The 19,447-nt window shown below is 38.3% G+C and overlaps 1 protein-coding gene across 1 annotated transcript in view; it reads left to right on the top strand.

Moving 5' to 3' along the window:
* pard3aa (par-3 family cell polarity regulator alpha, a) overlaps nucleotides 1-19,447 on the top strand; it is a 481,339-nt gene that overhangs the window by 175,771 nt on the left and 286,121 nt on the right. The window contains exons 4-5 of the mRNA XM_016519585.1: nucleotides 4,299-4,350; nucleotides 14,624-14,790. Coding sequence (XP_016375071.1) covers nucleotides 4,299-4,350; nucleotides 14,624-14,790 — 219 coding nt within the window. The remainder of the gene's footprint in view (nucleotides 1-4,298; nucleotides 4,351-14,623; nucleotides 14,791-19,447) is intronic.

Here is a 19,447-nt window from a genome sequence, read left to right as displayed (position 1 = left end):
TTGACAGCTGGTGTGATTATAACACAACACATTGCCATTGATTTCAAGTATTTCACTTGATTTCTAACAACAAAACACAGATACACTCTTAAAAATAAAGGGGCTTTTCACAGCAATGCAATAGAAGAACCATTTTGGATTCCCAAAAGAACCTTCAAGTGAACACTTATCAATTTTTGTTAAAAGAACCAATTTTACTTAATGTGAATAATATTTTAATAATCTAAAAAACCTTTTTCCACTGTAGGATTCAGAGTTCCAAGAGAGGGTTTTTGCGGTGATGCCATAGAAGAACCTTTTTTGCTTCCCAAAAGAACCTTCCGTTCAGTTCTTAAAAGAACCATGTTTTTCTTAGTGTGAAGAACATTTTGAAAATCTAAAGAATCTTTTTTTTTTTCCGACTATAAAGAACCAATGGAAAGGTTCCATTGATTTTAAAAGTTCTTTATGGAACAATAGATGGCAATAAGGAACCTTTATTTTGAAGAGTGTAATGAAACTTCAGCGTCCTTCTACATGCAGTTTCTCAGTTCTTTTAGACAAATATTGTATTATTATACTATATTATTGTATTATACTACTATTTCACAGTTATACTATCTGCTCTGTCCACCTCATTTGTCCTGTAAAAACGGGAAAATTTTATGTGTCTGGCTTCCTGTCATTCTCTTCCAGTTATTTTTAGCTTTAGAATTAAAGGAATATTTCACAGTTATACGAACTGTTCTGTTAGTATGATCAGTTTTAGTATACATGAACTTATGCATAGGATTCTCTAGCTGTGCTTGACTGGGAGTCTATGTTAGATAGCCTCGGTTTTAATGGAGCAAAGATCTATGCAGATTGGACATCACTGAACTCTGATCACAGTCTCTCCTTAAAAATGCATTTTATACAACTGGACTATTCAAATAACAAACAGTTTTTATAATTTTTTTTTATTTTGCTTTAATAATTAATATAAATGCTTTTAACATTTTTGCTTTTAAACTTTCTGCTCCACTTGCCTGCTAGACTTTCATTACTGTTAACATGTTTCTCAATCGTTTTTACATTAGTAAGTCCAAGTGAATACTGTATATTTGGTATTCCTCAGATGCTGTCCATAGACAGTATGTTGAAAATAAATGTTAATAATTAAATATTGAATATTGCTTTAATTAGCTAGTTAGCAAAAAGCTGCCCTTATTGTTTTATGTGATCTTTTATGATTACACGCTAAATGGTGACATATTCCCGTCATACAGTATTTCCCATTTTTCCCTTTTCACCGTCAGTGCTCTTTCATGCTCCAAATACTTGCTAAAATACTATTTGCAATAGAAACTTCAAGGGTGTAATCTCAGAACAGACTGAAACATTATCTCCTTCCAAATTACAACATCTGCTCATGAAACTAACGTCTGTGTGTCTGAACTAAACATGTCTTTGTATTCGTACTCTTCCACTGTGGATTTTCGTTTTGTCAGCAGTACAGTTGGATTTTCCCACCTCTCCCTCTTTCATTGTTCCTCTGTTCTCCTTGGTGCGTCCAAACATGTGCTTCTGCCTAACACACAGGAGAAGGGATTATTCGAATTGGGTCTTCAGTTCAATAAGTTCAATAAGTAATCAGACCACAAGGACGGACCCCATGGTCATCTTCAGACAGCGTTTGAGCTGCTGTGCTGCACAATAAAAGGCTACAGAAGTTGGGAAAGTTACAAATGGGTGTTTTGGACAATATCGAAGACAACATCATTATTTGATGCAGTTGTGCATAGTATTGTGGGCTGTGGGAAAAGTGAAGCCTGTGCTTATCTTTGAGTAGTTTTTCTTCTTGTTTAATGATGTTTCTGTCACAGATAAACACTTGCACCCACTCATCTGACCAGAGGTGACCTTTTCCAGGCCCTTTCGCCACATAATTCTTCACCTTTGTCTGGTCATTCTCCACTCAGCTTACTAGGTGGTTTCTGCACCACCAAAATTACAAATTAGAGTTTAGCTACATTTATTTGATCAAAAATACATTAAAGCAATAATGTTGTGAAATATATTATAGTTTGAAATGTTGATTTACAGTTTACATTTTAAAATCTTGTTCTAAAGACTCTACAGTCTCTTAAACTCATCTAGGCTGCATTTATTTAATAGAAAATACAGTAAAAACAGTAATATTGTGAAATTTGCTAATTAAAATGTGCCTTTTTGTATTTTAATATAATTGAAAAAAAGTTTTTTTTTTTTTTTTGGTGGAAATGCATACATTCATTCAAAATAAATACTTGAAAATTAATTTTGAAAAAACATTTTCAGGATTATTTGATGAACAGAAAAACAGCATTTATATGAAATTGAATTACTTGAATTACTATTCTTTACTCTCACTTTCACAAATTTGATCAATTTAATGTGTCCTTGTAATAAAAAAAATATTAATAAAAAAAAAGAAAAAAAAAAGACCCTAACGTTTTAAAAGGTAGCTATTTTAAAATAGCTATTTGGGCATTTTTTTATTATTATTATTTTTTTTTTAGCAATTTGTCATTTAGTCTGACTTCATTATGATACAGAACACCTACTTTTCATTATCCAATCAATTCCTCATTCAGTTCCTAAATAAATTTCCACCCTATATTTTCCCTCACTGAATATCTGCTTTCACTTCCATACATGTTTGAATACAGAAGTAAAATAGATTGCAAAAGGCAATTCATGTTGACTTTGAAATGCATTTGATTCCATCTATCTTGAAACATAGTGAACGTTTGGTACCGTACTATACCATATCAAAATTTCCGTCCAGGTCACTGTAGCGTTGAGGGAATGCTTCCATGGTATTTATGGGAGCAGTGCCTGCTTATAGCTCAGCAGAAATGTTTGGTTAGCTGATTATCGCTTCTCCAGGGACTTCTGCTCTCATTCCTCTCCTCTAGCCTGCTGGTGACACTGGGGTGTTGCCGCTCGGTGTTGAGTTAATTGCTCTCCCTTGTGCTACTCTGATTGCTGTCCCCAGCATGTGGGAAACGTCGACCCAGATGAGTCAGGATTCATTTCATGAAATTTAGGCTTGAGTTTCCAGACCTTTTCTCTAGCCCTTTCATTCCATACGTACACTTTCCACTTTATCCTTGTTTATCTGATGTTTATATCTGTCCATGACTCCATGCCTCCTTCTTTGGTCTTTCTCATCCAGAAAATCCACCCGTCTGGAAGCAGTAACTCCAGCAGACGCATTTCAGTTTAATGCTGTACTCCTCAGATCCTCTCAGCTCGCTTAGTGTAGTTAACATTTATGCTGCGTGTTTGTTGCCCTTCAGAGAGCCAGAGAAAGCATTGCTGTTTCTTTGTATGACTGTACGGAAAGTATATGTTGATTTATGTCTGACTTTGATTTGGTAAGGTTTATAAAACATATATTAAATGTCAAGTCGTCTTTTAAGATGAGTTTGCATTTAGACTTGTGTAATCATCTATTTCTAATGGGGATGTGACCCTGAATTTCTGTATCTTTTTTGAGTTTAATTTAATATTTAAACTTGTGTGACTAGACAGTATGTAACCGTCCAACTCTCCAAACTTTATCTCAAACACTTACTACATTTACATTTACATTTAGTCATTTTGCAGACGCTTTTATCCAAAGCGACTTACAGTTGGGGAATACATAAAGCAATTCTTCTAAAAGAGGCTAACAGACACAGGAAGTGCTCGTAATACCAAGTTTCTGGCATTTGTTCAAATAAGTACAAGCTAGAAAGGGAAGGAATAAATAAAGAGAAAGATAAATTTTTTTTAAATTTAGGATGAAGTCAAGTAGCATCGAAAGAGATACGTTTTCAGCTGTCGCTTGAACTTTGTCAGGGATTCAGCATTCCGGATAGGGGTGGGAAGATCATTCCACCAGCCAGGAACGGTGAACGAGAATGTTCTGGAAAGTGAATTGGAGCCTCTCTGTGATGGTACCACTAGGCGTCGCTCACTAGCGGATCTCAGGCTTCTGGAGGGGATGTAGATTCGTAATAGGGAGTGGAAGTAGGCAGGTGCTGAGCCTGTGGCTGTTCTATATGCAAGCATCAATGTCTTGAACTTGATGCAAGCTGCACCCAGTAGCCAGTGCAAGGAGATAAATAGAGGTGTAACACAGGGTTCGTTGAAGACCAGTTGTGCCGCTGCATTCTGAATCATTTGTAGAGGTTTGATTATGCTTGATGGAAGTCCTGACTAGAAGTCTAGAATGATGTATTGATGTCGTTTTATTTGAAAGGGTGATGGTGAAATTCATCATCGGTGAACATGGCTGTTCTGTGCCGGAGGAAGATCGTGAAGACCCGTATTCCTGCTCGCTGCTGAACCTCACGGAGACAGGTGAATTCATCTTACCAACTCCACTCTGATCAAGCCAGAAGCCCTGAGATGTTCCTGAATTCAGAGCAGTCCGTTTTCACGAGGCTTATATCATTTTATATATACTTTACAATTCTCATCAGGCCATTTGTGTTTTCAAAAAAATAAGCTTTTCTGCCTCGTTTCCTCTGTGCGATACTGGACTTATTCATTTCATAGACCTGCGCTCGGACATGAACCTCGCAGCTTGTGGCCTGAAATCACAGGGCAGCTTTAGTAGTGTGACATGCAATCATACATACAAATAGATCCCTTGAGACAGATATGGGTGATGTCCAATCAGATGTAGCACTGAAAGACTACCCATCAGACATATGCCTGAAAACGAGTGTTTTTTTTTTAAACATTTACATTGTCATTTTGCAGACGCTTTTATCCAAAGCGACTTACAATTGGGGGATACATAAAGCGATTCTTCTTAAAGAGGCAAACAGACACAGGAAGTGCTTGAAATACCAAGTTTTAGGCATTGTTCAAATAAGTACAAGCTAGAAAAGGGAAGGAATAAATAAAGAGAAAAAAAACGTTTTTTTTTTTTTTTTAAGATGAAGTCAAGTAGCGTTTACAGAGATGAGTTTTCAGCTGTCGCTTGAAAATTGTCAGGGATTCAGCATTCCGGATAGGGGTGGGAAGATCATTCCACCAGCCAGGAACGGTGAATGAGAATGTTCTGGAAAGTGATTTTGAGCCTCTCTGTGATGGTACCACGAGGCGTCGCTCACTAGCGGATCTCAGGCTTCTGGAGGGGATGTAGATTCGTAGTAGTGAGTGGAAGTAGGCGGGTGCTGAGCCTGTGGCTGTTCTATATGCAAGCATCAATGTCTTGAACTTGATTCGAGCCGCAACCGGTAGCCAGTGCAAGGAGATAAAGAGAGGTGTAACATGGGCTCTTTTGGGCTCGTTGAAGACCAGTCGTACCGCTGCATTCTGAATCATTTGTAGAGGTTTGATTGTGCTTGATGGAAGTCCAGCCAGAAGAGCATTGCAGTAGTCCAGCCTAGAAATGACAAGGGCCTGGACAAGAAGTTGTGCAACATGCTCTGTTAGAAAGGGCCTGATCTTTCTGCTGTTGTGCAGTGCAAACCTGCAAGATCGAGCAGTCTTTGCAATGTGCTCTTTGAAGGTCAGCTGGTCATCAAAGCTTACACCAAAATTTCTGACCGAAGTTGATGGGGTAATTGTAGAAGAACCTAGCTGGAAGGTGAAATCATGCTGTAGAGTTGGAGTGGCAGGGAAGACAAGAAGCTCAGTCTTTGCCAGGTTGAGCTGTAGGTGATGTTCTTTCATCCATGCCGAGATGTCCGCCAGGCAGCCTGAGATCCGTGCAGCTACCGTTGGATCATCTGGTTGAAATGAAAGATAGAGCTGTGTGTCATCAGCATAGCAATGGTAGGAGAAGCCATGTGCCTGTATGATGGGACCCAGTGATGTAGTGTATATGGAGAAGAGGAGGGGTCCAAGAACTGATCCCTGTGGAACCCCAGTGACAAGTTGATGTGCTTTGGATACCTCCCCTCCCCAAGCCACCCTGAAAGACCTACCAGTGAGATAGGATTCAAACCAGCGAAGAGGAATCCCTGTGATGCCCAGTGAAGAGAGGGCAGACAGGAGGATCTGATGATTGACAGTGTCAAAAGCAGCAGATAGATCCAGCAGAATAAGAACTGATGATTTGGAATCAGCTTTTGCAATCCGCACGGCTTCCGTGACTGACAGTAGCGCAGTCTGAATTGAATGTGGCCAGTTGAATGGCCACTCCTAAGTAGGAGAGATTGCTTGGAGAAGGTGTGAGGGGATTGGGTCTAGATGGCATGTTGTAGGATAGCTGGAGAGGAGAAGTTTTGATACTTCTGACTCAGTGAGGGAACAGAAGGAGAAGATGGGAGTTTTAGCAGTGGATGTGGTTGGTTTGAGGTCCTGTGTGTGTGGGGCTGAGAATTGACTACTGATTGTTCTAGTTTTGTCTGTGAAGAATGTGGCGAAATCATCAGCTGTTATAGAAGTGGTGGGAGGTGGTGGAGGGGGACAGAGGAGAGAATTAAATGTTTTGAAGAGATTGCATGTGTCTGGAGCGCTGTTGATTTGGCAGTATGGACTTTAGCAGAGAAAGATGAAAGCAAAGACTGATACATACTCAGGTCTGACGGATCTTTTGATTTGCTCCATTTTCTCTCTGCTGCCCTGAGGTTTGGTCCGATGCTCACAAAGAACATCGGATGACCAGGGGTTAGAAGGGGCAGCCCGTGCTGGCCTGGAGGAGAGAGGACAAATATCGTCTAGACAAGAGGTTAAAGTAGAGCATAAAGTGTCAGTTGCTGCATTCATATCCAGAGATGAGAAACTGAGACTTACTACTTGTAGAATAAAGAAAGAATGTTAGGAATGATTATGTACAGTAACACCAAGGCCTTGGGTTTCCTATAATAAATTTCTCTAGTGTTGCACCAATAATAAAATTCTGGTTGAGATAACGATAAGACAATATTTTCATGTGATGGCGATAACCATTAAATGGCTGAAATTCTATTCTATTTTGTCTAAATAAACAACAACAACACCACCACCACCACCACCAATAATAATAATAATAATAATCATCATCATCATTTTAAATGTTACACGAGCATTTAGGCATCACAACATTATAATATACTGAACGAAGTATGAATTTTTATTTTTATTTTTTTTATTATTTAATTAATTTTGTATTATTTATTTGTAATATTTAACATTTTAAAGGCTGGCATGATAAATAATAGCCAGACAAAAAGTATTTATTTATTTATTTTAATGGTGCAACAATGGAACTATTTTTTTTTGTATCATATTTGCTACATTTTATGTCTCATATAGTATGATATAGTGAGAATATGGAGCTCAGACTTGGAGGAAGAAAAAAACACCTCAATTTTACTCAGCAAAAATAATATTTTATATGGCCAAAAATAATATACCTCTAATATCTTGTAATAATATCTTGTATTCTGATTATTGTAATTTAAATCAGTGATATTTTTATAACACTATAAGCCTGTAGGGGAATGTTTTTATAGTTATACTAAAAAGGCATTTTACTTGCTAAAAAAGAATAAACTATCAATCAGATGACAGAAGTCATGTAGTAGATTATGTGCAACAGTTTTTTTTCCTGCAAAGTATAAATTTTACATCCCTAATCCTACCAAAATACCTAAACTTAACAACTACCTTACTAACTATTAAGTAACAGCAAATTAGCAATTTATTGAGGGAAAAGTCGTAGTTAATAGTGAATAAGTGTTCCCTATTCTAAAGTGTTACCAAATTTGCATATCAAATATTAAAAAGTATGCTTTATAGGGTTAAAGATTAACTTTTGAATGAGGGTTCAATGATGGCAAATGTAATCTAAATGTAAATATAAAAGAAATCAGCATGCACAATTAAATATCCAGTATTGGCTGTTATGAATACAAAAAATCTCTAATATTGACTGATAGATATATAGTTCAGTCATGAAACTCTAGATGGTGCAGGCTGACGGTTCTTCCAGCTTTGTTGGGGGGTTATTTTATATGCTATTTGTGCAGCAGCAGTATGTCTTAAATACTCACGGCACCGTATCGCCGTATGCATTGGCAGCAGCAAGTTCCTGTACTTGACTGCAGCAGCAGCAATAATCTACAACTACAGCAATAACTAGCAGCAGAAGCAATTCAGCAGCAGCGAAGCAGATCTATTCCGCCAAGACCAAATACATTAACATTGTCATATCCATCACCATGCTAAAATCTTCCGAGAGTTGTCATGATTTAACTGATATGATACTGGTATTTTGTGCATCCCTGTGTATGGGTAGCAATTGATTTGTCATTTATTCATCCCTCCCTGATGAACAAACAGAGGGTTAATGTTAGTGGTTATAGCGGCTTCACAAACAAATTGAAAGTTGAAGGGTGAATTATGACAGTTGTATCCGGAAGTTGCAGACGGCTTCAGTATCTTTCTCTGTCTCTCTGTCCTCGAATCCCCTTATCTTTCACATTCATAGTCAGACATTTTTTCACGCTTTATTCCTTACCACCCCTTTCACCCATCTGTCAACAGCCTGAATCCTTTCACGTTCCACCATGTCAAACCGCAAGGACACTGCCCAGACGCAATGCTCCAGCACTCAAGCAGGACACTCGCTCTTTCTCTACATCTGCCTCAGAATCCTCCCAGTATGTCCCTACAGTCCTCCTACTTTCTTCCCAAGAGAGAAAAACCCACAGCGTGTACAAAAACCGAAGCCCGGCCTCATTGAGGCTACTCAAGATTAGCTGCTTCTAAATTGAGAGTTGCCCTGCCGATCAGCGGGCGACAGTCATCTGAGGTCTCTTCCTTTTTGAACCAATTCCAAGATATTCCTTTTTGAACATTTTCCAGGCTATTTTCTCCAACTTGAAAGCCAAGCTAGCTCCTTTAGGAAGACTTTTTGTACCCTGGTGGCAAATGCAAATGTAGGTTGAGATATAGTTGAAAGAGGTCCCAGCCAAAACCTCCAGAGATATCAATATGGATGCTCTGCTGACACTTGACTCTTTAAAAAGAGTTCCAGCAAAGACATTATTTCATATTTTATTAACCCAGCCCCTTCAATTAGACTCCTCAGCCCGCTAACCGTTCAGATGCTGGTCAGTCCTTGAAACGTAGAATATTTATCCATCAGAAAACCAAGGTCGTATTTGTAATATCCAAAGAAATCCGTAAAATTATGCCTGGTTTGGCCAATCATTTCATTTGCAGCATATGAAAGGCGATAAAATGGGGGAAAAAAAGATGAAACTGGAATTACAGCCTCGGCCTACCTGTTTCAGCTCATCGCTGCCTCCTCGTCCACAGCCTTATCAGTATTCCTCAGCGTTCCCCGTCTACTCCATTACCCACTACTGGCAGCCAGTCAGGGACACTTTCCTTTGGCAGGTAACCGGCCCGCAAGGACAAAATGGACACACGGGCAATTTAAATGATTGGAAGCAGTAAGTAATATATTAGAGAGCCCTGTGTTTGAAAAGTCAGAAGTAAATTTCATGTTATTAGTGCCAACTCAGCGAAGCAGAAAACACAAGGTTTATAGAGGAACGAGTTAAAGTTGGAGATGATATTGTGGGTGTCTTACGATGCAAAAGATAGCGTATCTCAGAGTCTTATTTATGTTTCAAGAGAGTGCCATCTCACCGATTTTGACAATTGTGAACTGTGGCTTTGTGTAGAGAAACCAGTGCATATTCTGTCTTAATTACGGACTAATCCACAAATCTCCACCGCGTGGCCCTCAACGAGAGGCGATGGATTAGAGATGTAAATATGATGTCTGAGAGGGCGTCCCTGGTGAGTTGAACCCCATCTTTGGTGTCTAGCTTGTTTGCAGGCCTGTGCTTCCCCCTCTATTCATAATCCTCCATGGAGAGCTGAAATTGGTCCTTGGTCTCATTAGAGGCCCTGGCCATACCCCTAACACACCTGAGATCGATGGGTACAGGCCTTTAAGTGGTCGCCTTGGTTATTAAACGCAGAGGAAGCCAATTTCTGGTGGAGGAAAGCTAATCCGATCACACATTAGGAGCCCATATTGGCTGGAGTGGCGCGAGAAAGGGATAAAACGGGGTCGTGTGTCTTCTGTGTGTACTCACTAGATGGGCTGTTCAACAAAAGCAATATTGTGGGAGCAGCATCACATGCTTTCTGCAATCCATGCCCTCATTGTTTAAAAAATATGCAGAAATATTCTCATATTAAAATATGCAGAGATATTTTAAACTCATGTGATTTCCACCCGTGTATCATTTGTTTGTGCATGAGAAAGTTGCTGGATGCTTCAGATGGTTTGTGTATTGATAGAGGAATTGAATTACAAAGTTTTGGCTTAAGACACAGATATTTTTGTCTTTGCATGTGAGTAGTTAAAGACTAATTTAGCTGGAAATCATGAGTAAGCGGGGAAAAGGAAAAGTATTTATCCAAATTAGTATAATAATGCGACATGTTGCAGACGAGCATGTGGTTTGATTCTCTTCAAAGATTTTGTGATTAGGTTCTTAACAAAATCAAACAAGAATATGAACACATGCATCAGATGAGCAACCACCTGCTCCCTGAATATATTTAAAGAAATCCACTGTTTAAAATCGCATGTGTTCAAATTAGAAACGTTGGGATACTAAAAAAAAAAAATTTAACCAAATACTGGGCCAAAAAATATGAGGTTCCACGTGGATTCATTCAGGCCTGATCATCAACATGATTTAAAATATTTGTTGAAGATTGGAGTATTTCCCACCATTTCCTGACTTTCCACAGACATCTTTTGGCTTCTCTTGTACTTCTGCACAGATTCCTGACATTGCTGATCAGATGCAATCCAGCTGACTTCAACAACCATGTCACATTCAATAAAACATTGTTTTTGATTTTGTTTCTTGCTTCTCTGAAAGCCTCATTAGTTCCCACTCCCATTATCTGCAATCCGCATGTCACTTCTTGTTATTGCTTGTTTGACATTAGTAATATGTAATGTAATTTTACAGAGACTGAAACGATGTATTTGGATGTCATTTAATCTTTTTTTTTTTCTTGAGACCCATCTCTGTGCGTTTTCAGCCATATTGGCCTTTAGCTAATTACTGAATGTAATCCCAGACATAGGTAAGAGTTATACAGTTACGCTTCGACTGAGGGGCCATGTCATTAGAGCCATGAACCGAATGTGAACTGACCACTGACAAAAGGAAGTGTATTAAAAATCATTATTGAGTTCAGTTCGTAATTGAATAATAGGGCCTCCCTTGGTCTGCGGAGTGTTTTTGTACGGCCTCAGGCTATTCGGATTTCACGGTTCTGTTTTCATTGAAACTGCATGTTGTGAATTGTGGCCTGACCGAAACATCTACGTCTGTAAAATTAGGACTTCCTGTGAGCTGCATATGCATGCGGACGAATGTGAACTGACCACTGACAAAAGGAAGTGTATTAAAAATCATTATTGAGTTCAGTTCGTAATTGAATAATAGGGCCTCCCTTGGTCTGCGGAGTGTTTTTGTACGGCCTCAGGCTATTCGGATTTCACGGTTCTGTTTTCATTGAGACTGCATGTTGCGAATTGTGGCCTGACTGAAACATCTACGTCTGTAAAATTAGGACTTCCTGTGAGCTGCATATGCATGCGCATGGTATCAGATGGTAGTCGCAATATGGGCATATGCTGCGGCAGGACGTTGTCGAGGGATGACAGGTGGTTGCTGGGACATTTGCATAATTATGGATGTACCACATACACCCGTAGCAACTCATAAACCCGGAGACCAGAGAGCTGAGAAATTTCAACCGCTCAGAGCACTCAGAGCTTCTGCCAGGTAGCAAGACACTAACAGTAAATCTGCCTGTCGACACTCAGACACTACTGCAGATGACATGTGAACACTTTACTTTTGCGTTGGCTACAGCTAAAGCATGGTACAGAGCCTAACAAGGGAAACAAATGTGCTCTGTCAGGGAAAAGATTTCCTGGGGGTGTTTATTTTTTCCCCTCAGGTCTAATGTGCCACTGACTGTGGCTAATTTACTCTGAACTGGTTTGATATTTTGTATGATGTTCATAAATCCAACTTTCAAAATAATAGACGGGTCCGGGTCGGTTCAGTGTAGCACATTTACGGGTCTCTTCGGGTTCGGGTGCGAATTTTTGGACCCGTGTAGACCTCTAGTACAGAGCCTAACAAGGGAAACAATTGTGCTCTGTCAGGGAAAAGACTTCTTGGGGGTGTTTATTTTTTCCCCTCAGGTCTAATTTACTCTGAACTGGTTTGATATTTTGTATGATGTTCATAAAACGAAGCGCTTTATATGAAACATGCATAATGTATTATGAAGATATTCTTAAATGGATAGTTGACCTACTGTAAGGGATAGATTTACTTACTGTACTCTCGTTATATTGACAAGTGTAGCAGGATATTCTTCAAAAATTCACCTTTTGTATTCCACAGAATAAAACAAATCAAGAAGGTTTGAAATGACCTGAGGGTGACAGAGTTTTCATTTATGGGTGAACTGTTCTTTAATGCAGTATAAAATGTTTCAAATATTCCTCGAGTCTGATCGAGTAGCATTCCAAGAGTGCTGAGAGTCCAACAAAGTGTATCACTCTGGTCTGTCTGCGTGTTCTTTATAGAATCGTCACTGATTTCTGCAGGTTACATTGTTATGCCAGTAGGTGGCGACAAGCGAGCGTCATTGTGAGCGAGTCATTTTAATAATTTGTTCAACTGATTTGTTTGTGCTTACATAGAAAATCAATGAAAAAGTAGCACAGTGGAATGGAAAAACTGTTCTTTAATGCAGTATAAAATGTTTCAAATATTCCTCGAGTCTGATCGAGTGTCTGTCTGCGTATTCTTTATAGAATCTTCACTGATTTCTGCAGGTTACATTGTTATGCCAGTAGGTGGCGACAAGCGAGCGTCATTGTGAGCGAGTCATTTGAATCATTTGTTCAACTGATTTGTTTGTGCTTACATAGAAAATCAATGAAAAAGTAGCACAATGGAATGGAAAAACGTGTCTTGATTGGTTCAAAAACATTGATTATTTAGGAACGAAACAAACAATTGAGTCATTTAAATGGGTGATTCTCAAATGGAAGTCCTATCTAGACCAGTCCTTATGAAGTTTCTAGGCTAAACACTCAATTTTAAATGTGTGCAAAGGTTTGTGGATGATTGGAGAGCGTCATTGTGAGCGAGTCATTTTAATAATTTGTTCAACTGATTTGTTTGTGCTTACATAGAAAATCAATGAAAAAGTAGCACAGTGGAATGGAAAAACGTGTCTTGATTGGTTCAAAAACATTGATTTATTTAGGAACGAAACAAACAATTGAGTCATTTAAATCATTTGTTTTGGATGACTTGCATATAAGTGCTGATTCATTCAGGAACAAAACAAATGGGTGATTCTCAAATGGAAGTCCTATCTAGACCAGTCCTTATGAAGTTTCTAGGCTAAACACTCAATTTTAAATGTGTGCAAAGGTTTGTGGATGATTGGAGGATGCGAAGGGTAAACTTGATGAATGCTTTAAAACATGCTGAATGAAGGATGCGAAACAAAGACTGTCTTCCAAGGATCTTTCAAATTAAGATGGCCTTTCAGGATTGAGAAGCCCTCAAATGATCATTCATTCAACCATTTTGTTGAATGAAATGGCTGATTTATTCAGGAGCGCCATTATTGTGTATTGCAGTGGTTCTGCTGTGTTCTTTTCAACTACTTTTGTAGGTGGAGCAGCAACAGGCAAATTAACTGCCAATAATGTCTCTAAAATATGTTACTCAGTATTAACTGTGGGTACAGCTTGCCCAGTCATGCTGCCTTCTTACTACTCCAGTAACTTATCGGAATTAGAAATGGAGGCCTAAACACATATTTTGAGCTAGCAACAGCAGATCCTGAATCTGTGGCAAATGTAAGTGGTTTACACTCAGATTTAGTTGCAGCAAACAGTGCAAATGACTGTATTACAAATATAGCAGTTGATTATGCTTAATAAATCGAGAGAAGCAGAAATTGTGATCACGATTAAAATACGATTCTCTTTTATTGGCAAGTACCATTTTGTGGTTACAGTTACTCAGAAGAATATTCAATCTTTTCTTATCAGACATTTTTAGTTTAATTCTTTAAACATAGACGCTTAATAAGAAGTGTTACAGAAACGTATAGAAAGGTGTAGAAATAAGTCTACTCTGTAGACGACCACAAGCACAGAACCTTGAATCCAGAGCGGCTGCGATCTGAGCTGTGTGAGACAGGAAGTGTGAACTGGTATCTGACTAATCCCCCCCCACCTGCCCTGCAGTTCAAACCCATTACAGCGCAGCAGCACAGGGACACCTCTGGCTCTCGTCGCCCATCTCTTTCAAAAGTGTGTGCGGTGCACATAGTCACAGAACAAGCCCAGCTAAATGGTCCTATTGCCACCGCCTTTCTTTGCAAGGCTCAAAGGAACTGGCTTTGTGTCAGACAGAAATGTACTACTGTGTCCCTGTCACACTTTTGTGGGGCTGAAAAGGGTCGTTCTGTAGGAAATCGAGGAAACTCAGCTGAAGTGCTGTGTTTGTTATCTGTGGCCATGTGGGAAGGATGTCTAACTGTACCGTAGTGAAGAAAGTGAGAAAATATGCTGTTAACAAGACCTCTCTCATCTCTGTTTCAGACATGCCCTTGCATGTACGCCGCAGCAGTGATCCAGCTCTGGCTGGCCTGCCCGAAGCCCAGCTGCAGCCAGAGGAACCGTCTCGTAAGAACCCCACACGATGGTCCACCACAGCAGGCTTTCTGAAAGCCAACAACACCAGCGGAACCAACAGCCTAGAGCGAAAGGTCAGTTCTTACTATCAGAGTATCATTCAGCCATTTTTTTACATTTTTATTTTTATACACACACACACACACTCTCTCACACAGACAAACACACACACACATTTCTAATTTCTTAAGTGAATTACCTCAATAAATGTGGAGTAATATCTATCCATCCATCCATCTATTCATCCATTGTTTTACTTATACATCTGTCTGTCCATCCATCCATCCATCCATCCATCCATCGGTCCATTGTTCTACTTATACATCCGTCCGTCCATCCATCCATCCATCCATCTTTCCACCCATTGTTCTACTTATCCATCCATACATCGTTTTCCTACCCATCCATCCATCCATCCATCCATCCAAAGCTTTTTCATTGCAGTGTTCATAACTACTTTAATTTGATACATGTAGATTTGTTTATGTACTTTTGGAAATTCTTATGAGGACATTATTTTTCCATTATGTTTTCACAAACCGAAGCACCAATTGGAGCATTTTTAGGGCAGCTTGTAAGAAGTGACTTCACCTTTGCTCCGTCTCGTCTCATTCATCTTGAGATTCTCTCAATGCCTTTTGCCACTGTTTGTTGTTGACCCTGGAACTCTCTTGGTTATGGAACCATATGTCTTCGCTGTTAGAAGAATGGGATCTGCGTCCTTTGTTTGTTGCTTCCCTCTTGATTCGGGCCTCATTGCGATGGTCAGTGCCTTTGGCTTTAAATGAATCAAAAAGAGGCACATTCTGTGTTTTCCTCCCTAGCTTCCCTGGGGCAGCCAATGAAAAAGAGGTCAATTATCTTTGCAAAATGGCTGCTCTTTTGCAGCAATGACAAGCCTTCGGTGCTTTGAAACAGCAATATTCCAAATTAAAAGAGGGGGAAAGAGGAGGGAGCGAGAAAAGATGGAGTACTCAGAATGTGACACCGCAACCCGCGATGAGATTAGCACATCTCATGGCGTTCACTAGTAATCCTGTTTAAAAGCACTTTGCTTGTCGGTTTCTTCCATAATCCAAACACCACACTCTCATTTTAGCAGAGCAGAAGAATTAAGCTGTTATTTTTACCTTTCGTTCTGCACCGGATCATTTATTTCTTGATTGTTGTTTTTGGGATGTCATGAGAAAAGCTTGAGGTGCTTGGAAGGTCTGTTTTTGGTTGATACTGTCAGATGACGATAAGCGACAGTGCATATAAATGCGCTCTATTTTAGTACCAGTGAATTGGTGAAATGAACATAAAGGTGTTAGTTCACCTTGAAGTAAGAATAGCAGGCGCTGAGGAGAAATGTATTATTTCTGCATTTTGCCTTCAGGCTTATATATGCAGAGAACTGTCATTCTCCAAAACTCTATGGCTTTTCCTGTATATACTGTATTTCAACTTTTGAATCTCCTGATTAAAAAAAAAAAGTCAAGACATGCTGGTCTATGTGTCAATGACTGTCCAAAATAAATTAAAACAAAACAAACAAACAAACAAACAAAAAACATATCTTTTAAATAAACAATTTAAAATGCATGAGCCAAGTTCTCAGACATTTTCTCTGTATTCATGTTGGTTTAAAAAAAATTCAGTTTAAATAACATGTGGTGTAACCATCAAAGTAAAAGAAGAATTAAATAAATGAATAAATAAATAAATAAATAAAGAATTTAAGGGTTAGGTTGTTTATTTTTGCAAATATCATGTATTATTTTTGGAGCTTTGACTACATGACGTTTAACAACCTGAACTAACCTTGCTGTATAATAAAAAGGCAAATCATCTGATATTTGAAGAAACTTATTGACTTCTTAACCACACAGTCATTAGGGTCTGCAGAAGTCCCCTCTATGATGTAATTTCCTGTTTACAGTATGTTTTCCCCCTGTATGTTTTTTTTTTTTACTAATACTTATAATATTTTTAACAAAATTGTTATTCATGTCATTGACCCCTAGAATGAAATCTAAGATTAAATCCTCCATATTGGCCAGAATGTAGCCTGTGCCATGTTTTTAAAAAGTAATGTTTGGTCTTCATGGACATTTTCTCATATGGAGCGTAACATCTGTCTCTCAGTATCTCTTCCTGAACTTGTAGAAACCTGTAGGCCTCCTGCTGCATTTGGATGCTTTGCCCAGGTAGGCAAATGCCTCAATCACTACAACATGCTCCACGGGAAGTCTCGATTCATAAGGCTGACCTTATATATTCTTCACCATCCTTTGGGCCTTTGACCTGCTGGACTTCATGTTCCTCGCTGTGTCTCTTCCTCTTCATCTTTGCCCTGCTGTCAGAATTATCTATATAGATCATTTACCATGCAGGAACATCAAAATCACTTCACTGTATACAATCGCTTTTGTCTGGTGTCCGATTGTGAACTGGCTCTTGCTATAACAGGAAACTCTTTTTCTTCTTCCTCATTCCTCAGACTAGGTCTTTAGCCAAGAGCAGTGGTGCTCAGTAGGCTTTCTAGGCTAAAGCCCCCCTGTGTCACAGGATAACTTGTTTTAGGTTTGCTCTAAAAACTCTTCAAATTGAGATTTGACTTGAGCGCCATTGCTAGAGGGCGTTTGATTTCACCTCTGTGAAAACATGCAGCGCAACATTAGAAACACGGTGTGAATTAGTAGCTTGTAATGGAGCTCCTTATTAGTGAGAAATGAAATTAGCGTTCCCGCTAAATTTAGGTGGCCTGAATGATATCATTGCGGGGCTCTGATCCAAGATGAGCTTCCCTAAGCACAGTGACTCAAATCTGGAGAACAGTTTCAGTAAGGTATTACTGTATTAGACACTACATATTTAGGTAAATTGGTATCAATGTTATTAAAACCCAATCTGTGTAATAACTAAGCTTTTTTAATTGCTAAAATAGTTTCTTGCTTAAAAAAATGGGAAAAAATGTTTTGTTTTGCCAATATAATGAAAGTGTATTGGGCCAATGTTGTTTGGACTACAATGTGCTTCTTTTGTGCCCCACAGGAGAAAGTAAGTCAACCCAGGCTCACTGGAAGAAAAAAAATGCTTCTGGTGATATTTCTGCAAAATTACATTAAGTTGCTTCTTGCATGTTTTACAGCGCTTTTAAAGTGAAATGTCCAGTGAGTGGTGCTAAAAGTGTATTCGGTTTTCCCAGAAACTAATGAATGTGAAAGTAGCAATGGTTGTTGTACAGTACATATCACAGCATTTTGGAAATTAAATGTCCTATAAGTGGAGCTAAAAGCTTAATGCTCTATCACTTTTGAAAATAATAGACTAAACCCTTACCATAAACTAATAGTGTTAACAAAAGCAACACATTTGCTGTAGCTACCATACAATTTTATTTTGCTTCTAGTTATTCATGTTTCACAGGATCCATATGTGAGCACAATGCAAATATAATGCTGTACCGTGTCGACTACCGAGCAATTTTACTATTTCACAGAAGGCATATATATATGGAGTTGGTTATGTGATGCAAACATGAAAATGTATTTGTTTTCAAATCATGCACTATGGTAAAAGTGTTTTAGGTCATAACCAGGGATTTACATTAACTTTTTCACTCACCAGCCAATTTGGCTACTAAATTTTTAAGTTACCAGCCATTCATAACTTCTACCAGCCAAAAAAAAAGAGAAAAAAAGACAGAAATAAACCAACAGTTTGAGGCTGTCTACACTGGATGTGACAAAGCGATCTTTGCAAATCATTTTGTGTCAGTACTAGGGGTGTGCGATATTGACAAAAAATAATATCTCAATATTTTCTGAGATTTTATCGATAAAGATAATTAGACAATATTTTGGTGAGTGTGTTATTGTGCTGGTATCTTAAGGACTACCGTGGACAGCTGACTCCTAAAGTTTTTGATATTCTTCATATTCTGTGTGGTCAGTTCACAGCAGCGATATAAATTAATCTTTTCCAATAAGTTTAAATTGATTTTTACCTTATATGCGCATTTTTACCTTTATAAAGCCATTTTTTTCTAAAAGTGTACACCATCTTTTGAGTCAAATTCTTACATTTAATCAGTCAATTATAATAATACTACATTTAGGCTGTTACTAAACAAATTAAATCAGTATCAATAAAATTGATCTTTGCAGAAGTTGCATGAAGTGGCATTTAGATATATTTACACATGTTAATGCAGCTTAGAGGGAAATGGAATGCTTTAACCTGCAGTTACAAATGCATAAATATTTTTTTGATATTTTAAACATGAAATGTTGAATACTGATATTTTTAATTATTTTAAAAATGAAAAGATACTCTAAATGTAAAATTAAACCAATTAAAACCGCCAGTAGGTGGCAGCAAGTCACTGTTAAGTGAGTCATTGCGATTGAACAGAATCATTTAAAAGTTTGATTCATTCAGGAATGAGACACAAAACAGTGCAGTGGCTGTGTTTGGAATGTTTTTTGTTGGCGCAGAATATATAGCGCAGAAATAGCGCAAAAACAGCCAATATGTTGTATGTAAGTCTCACGTAAGTCTAAATAAAACGTAAGTCTCTTGATATTAACTTATTGTTTATTGAACTGTTGTAGAAAATCTATATCACATTTGTAACCATGCTGATTTTTTAAAGAAAAAACGGCACTCTTCGTGTGATATTGATTAACTATATGAATTGATATAAATATATACATTTTCTGCCCCCTTATCTTGAATTATGTGATC

This window comes from Sinocyclocheilus rhinocerous, unplaced genomic scaffold (genome assembly GCF_001515625.1).
Source record: "Sinocyclocheilus rhinocerous isolate Xijiao unplaced genomic scaffold, SAMN03320098_v1.1 scaffold642, whole genome shotgun sequence".
Taxonomy (NCBI): Eukaryota; Metazoa; Chordata; class Actinopteri; order Cypriniformes; family Cyprinidae; genus Sinocyclocheilus; species Sinocyclocheilus rhinocerous.
Note: the sequence above shows the minus strand (reverse complement) of the source record. Positions and strands in the feature narration are given on the sequence as shown.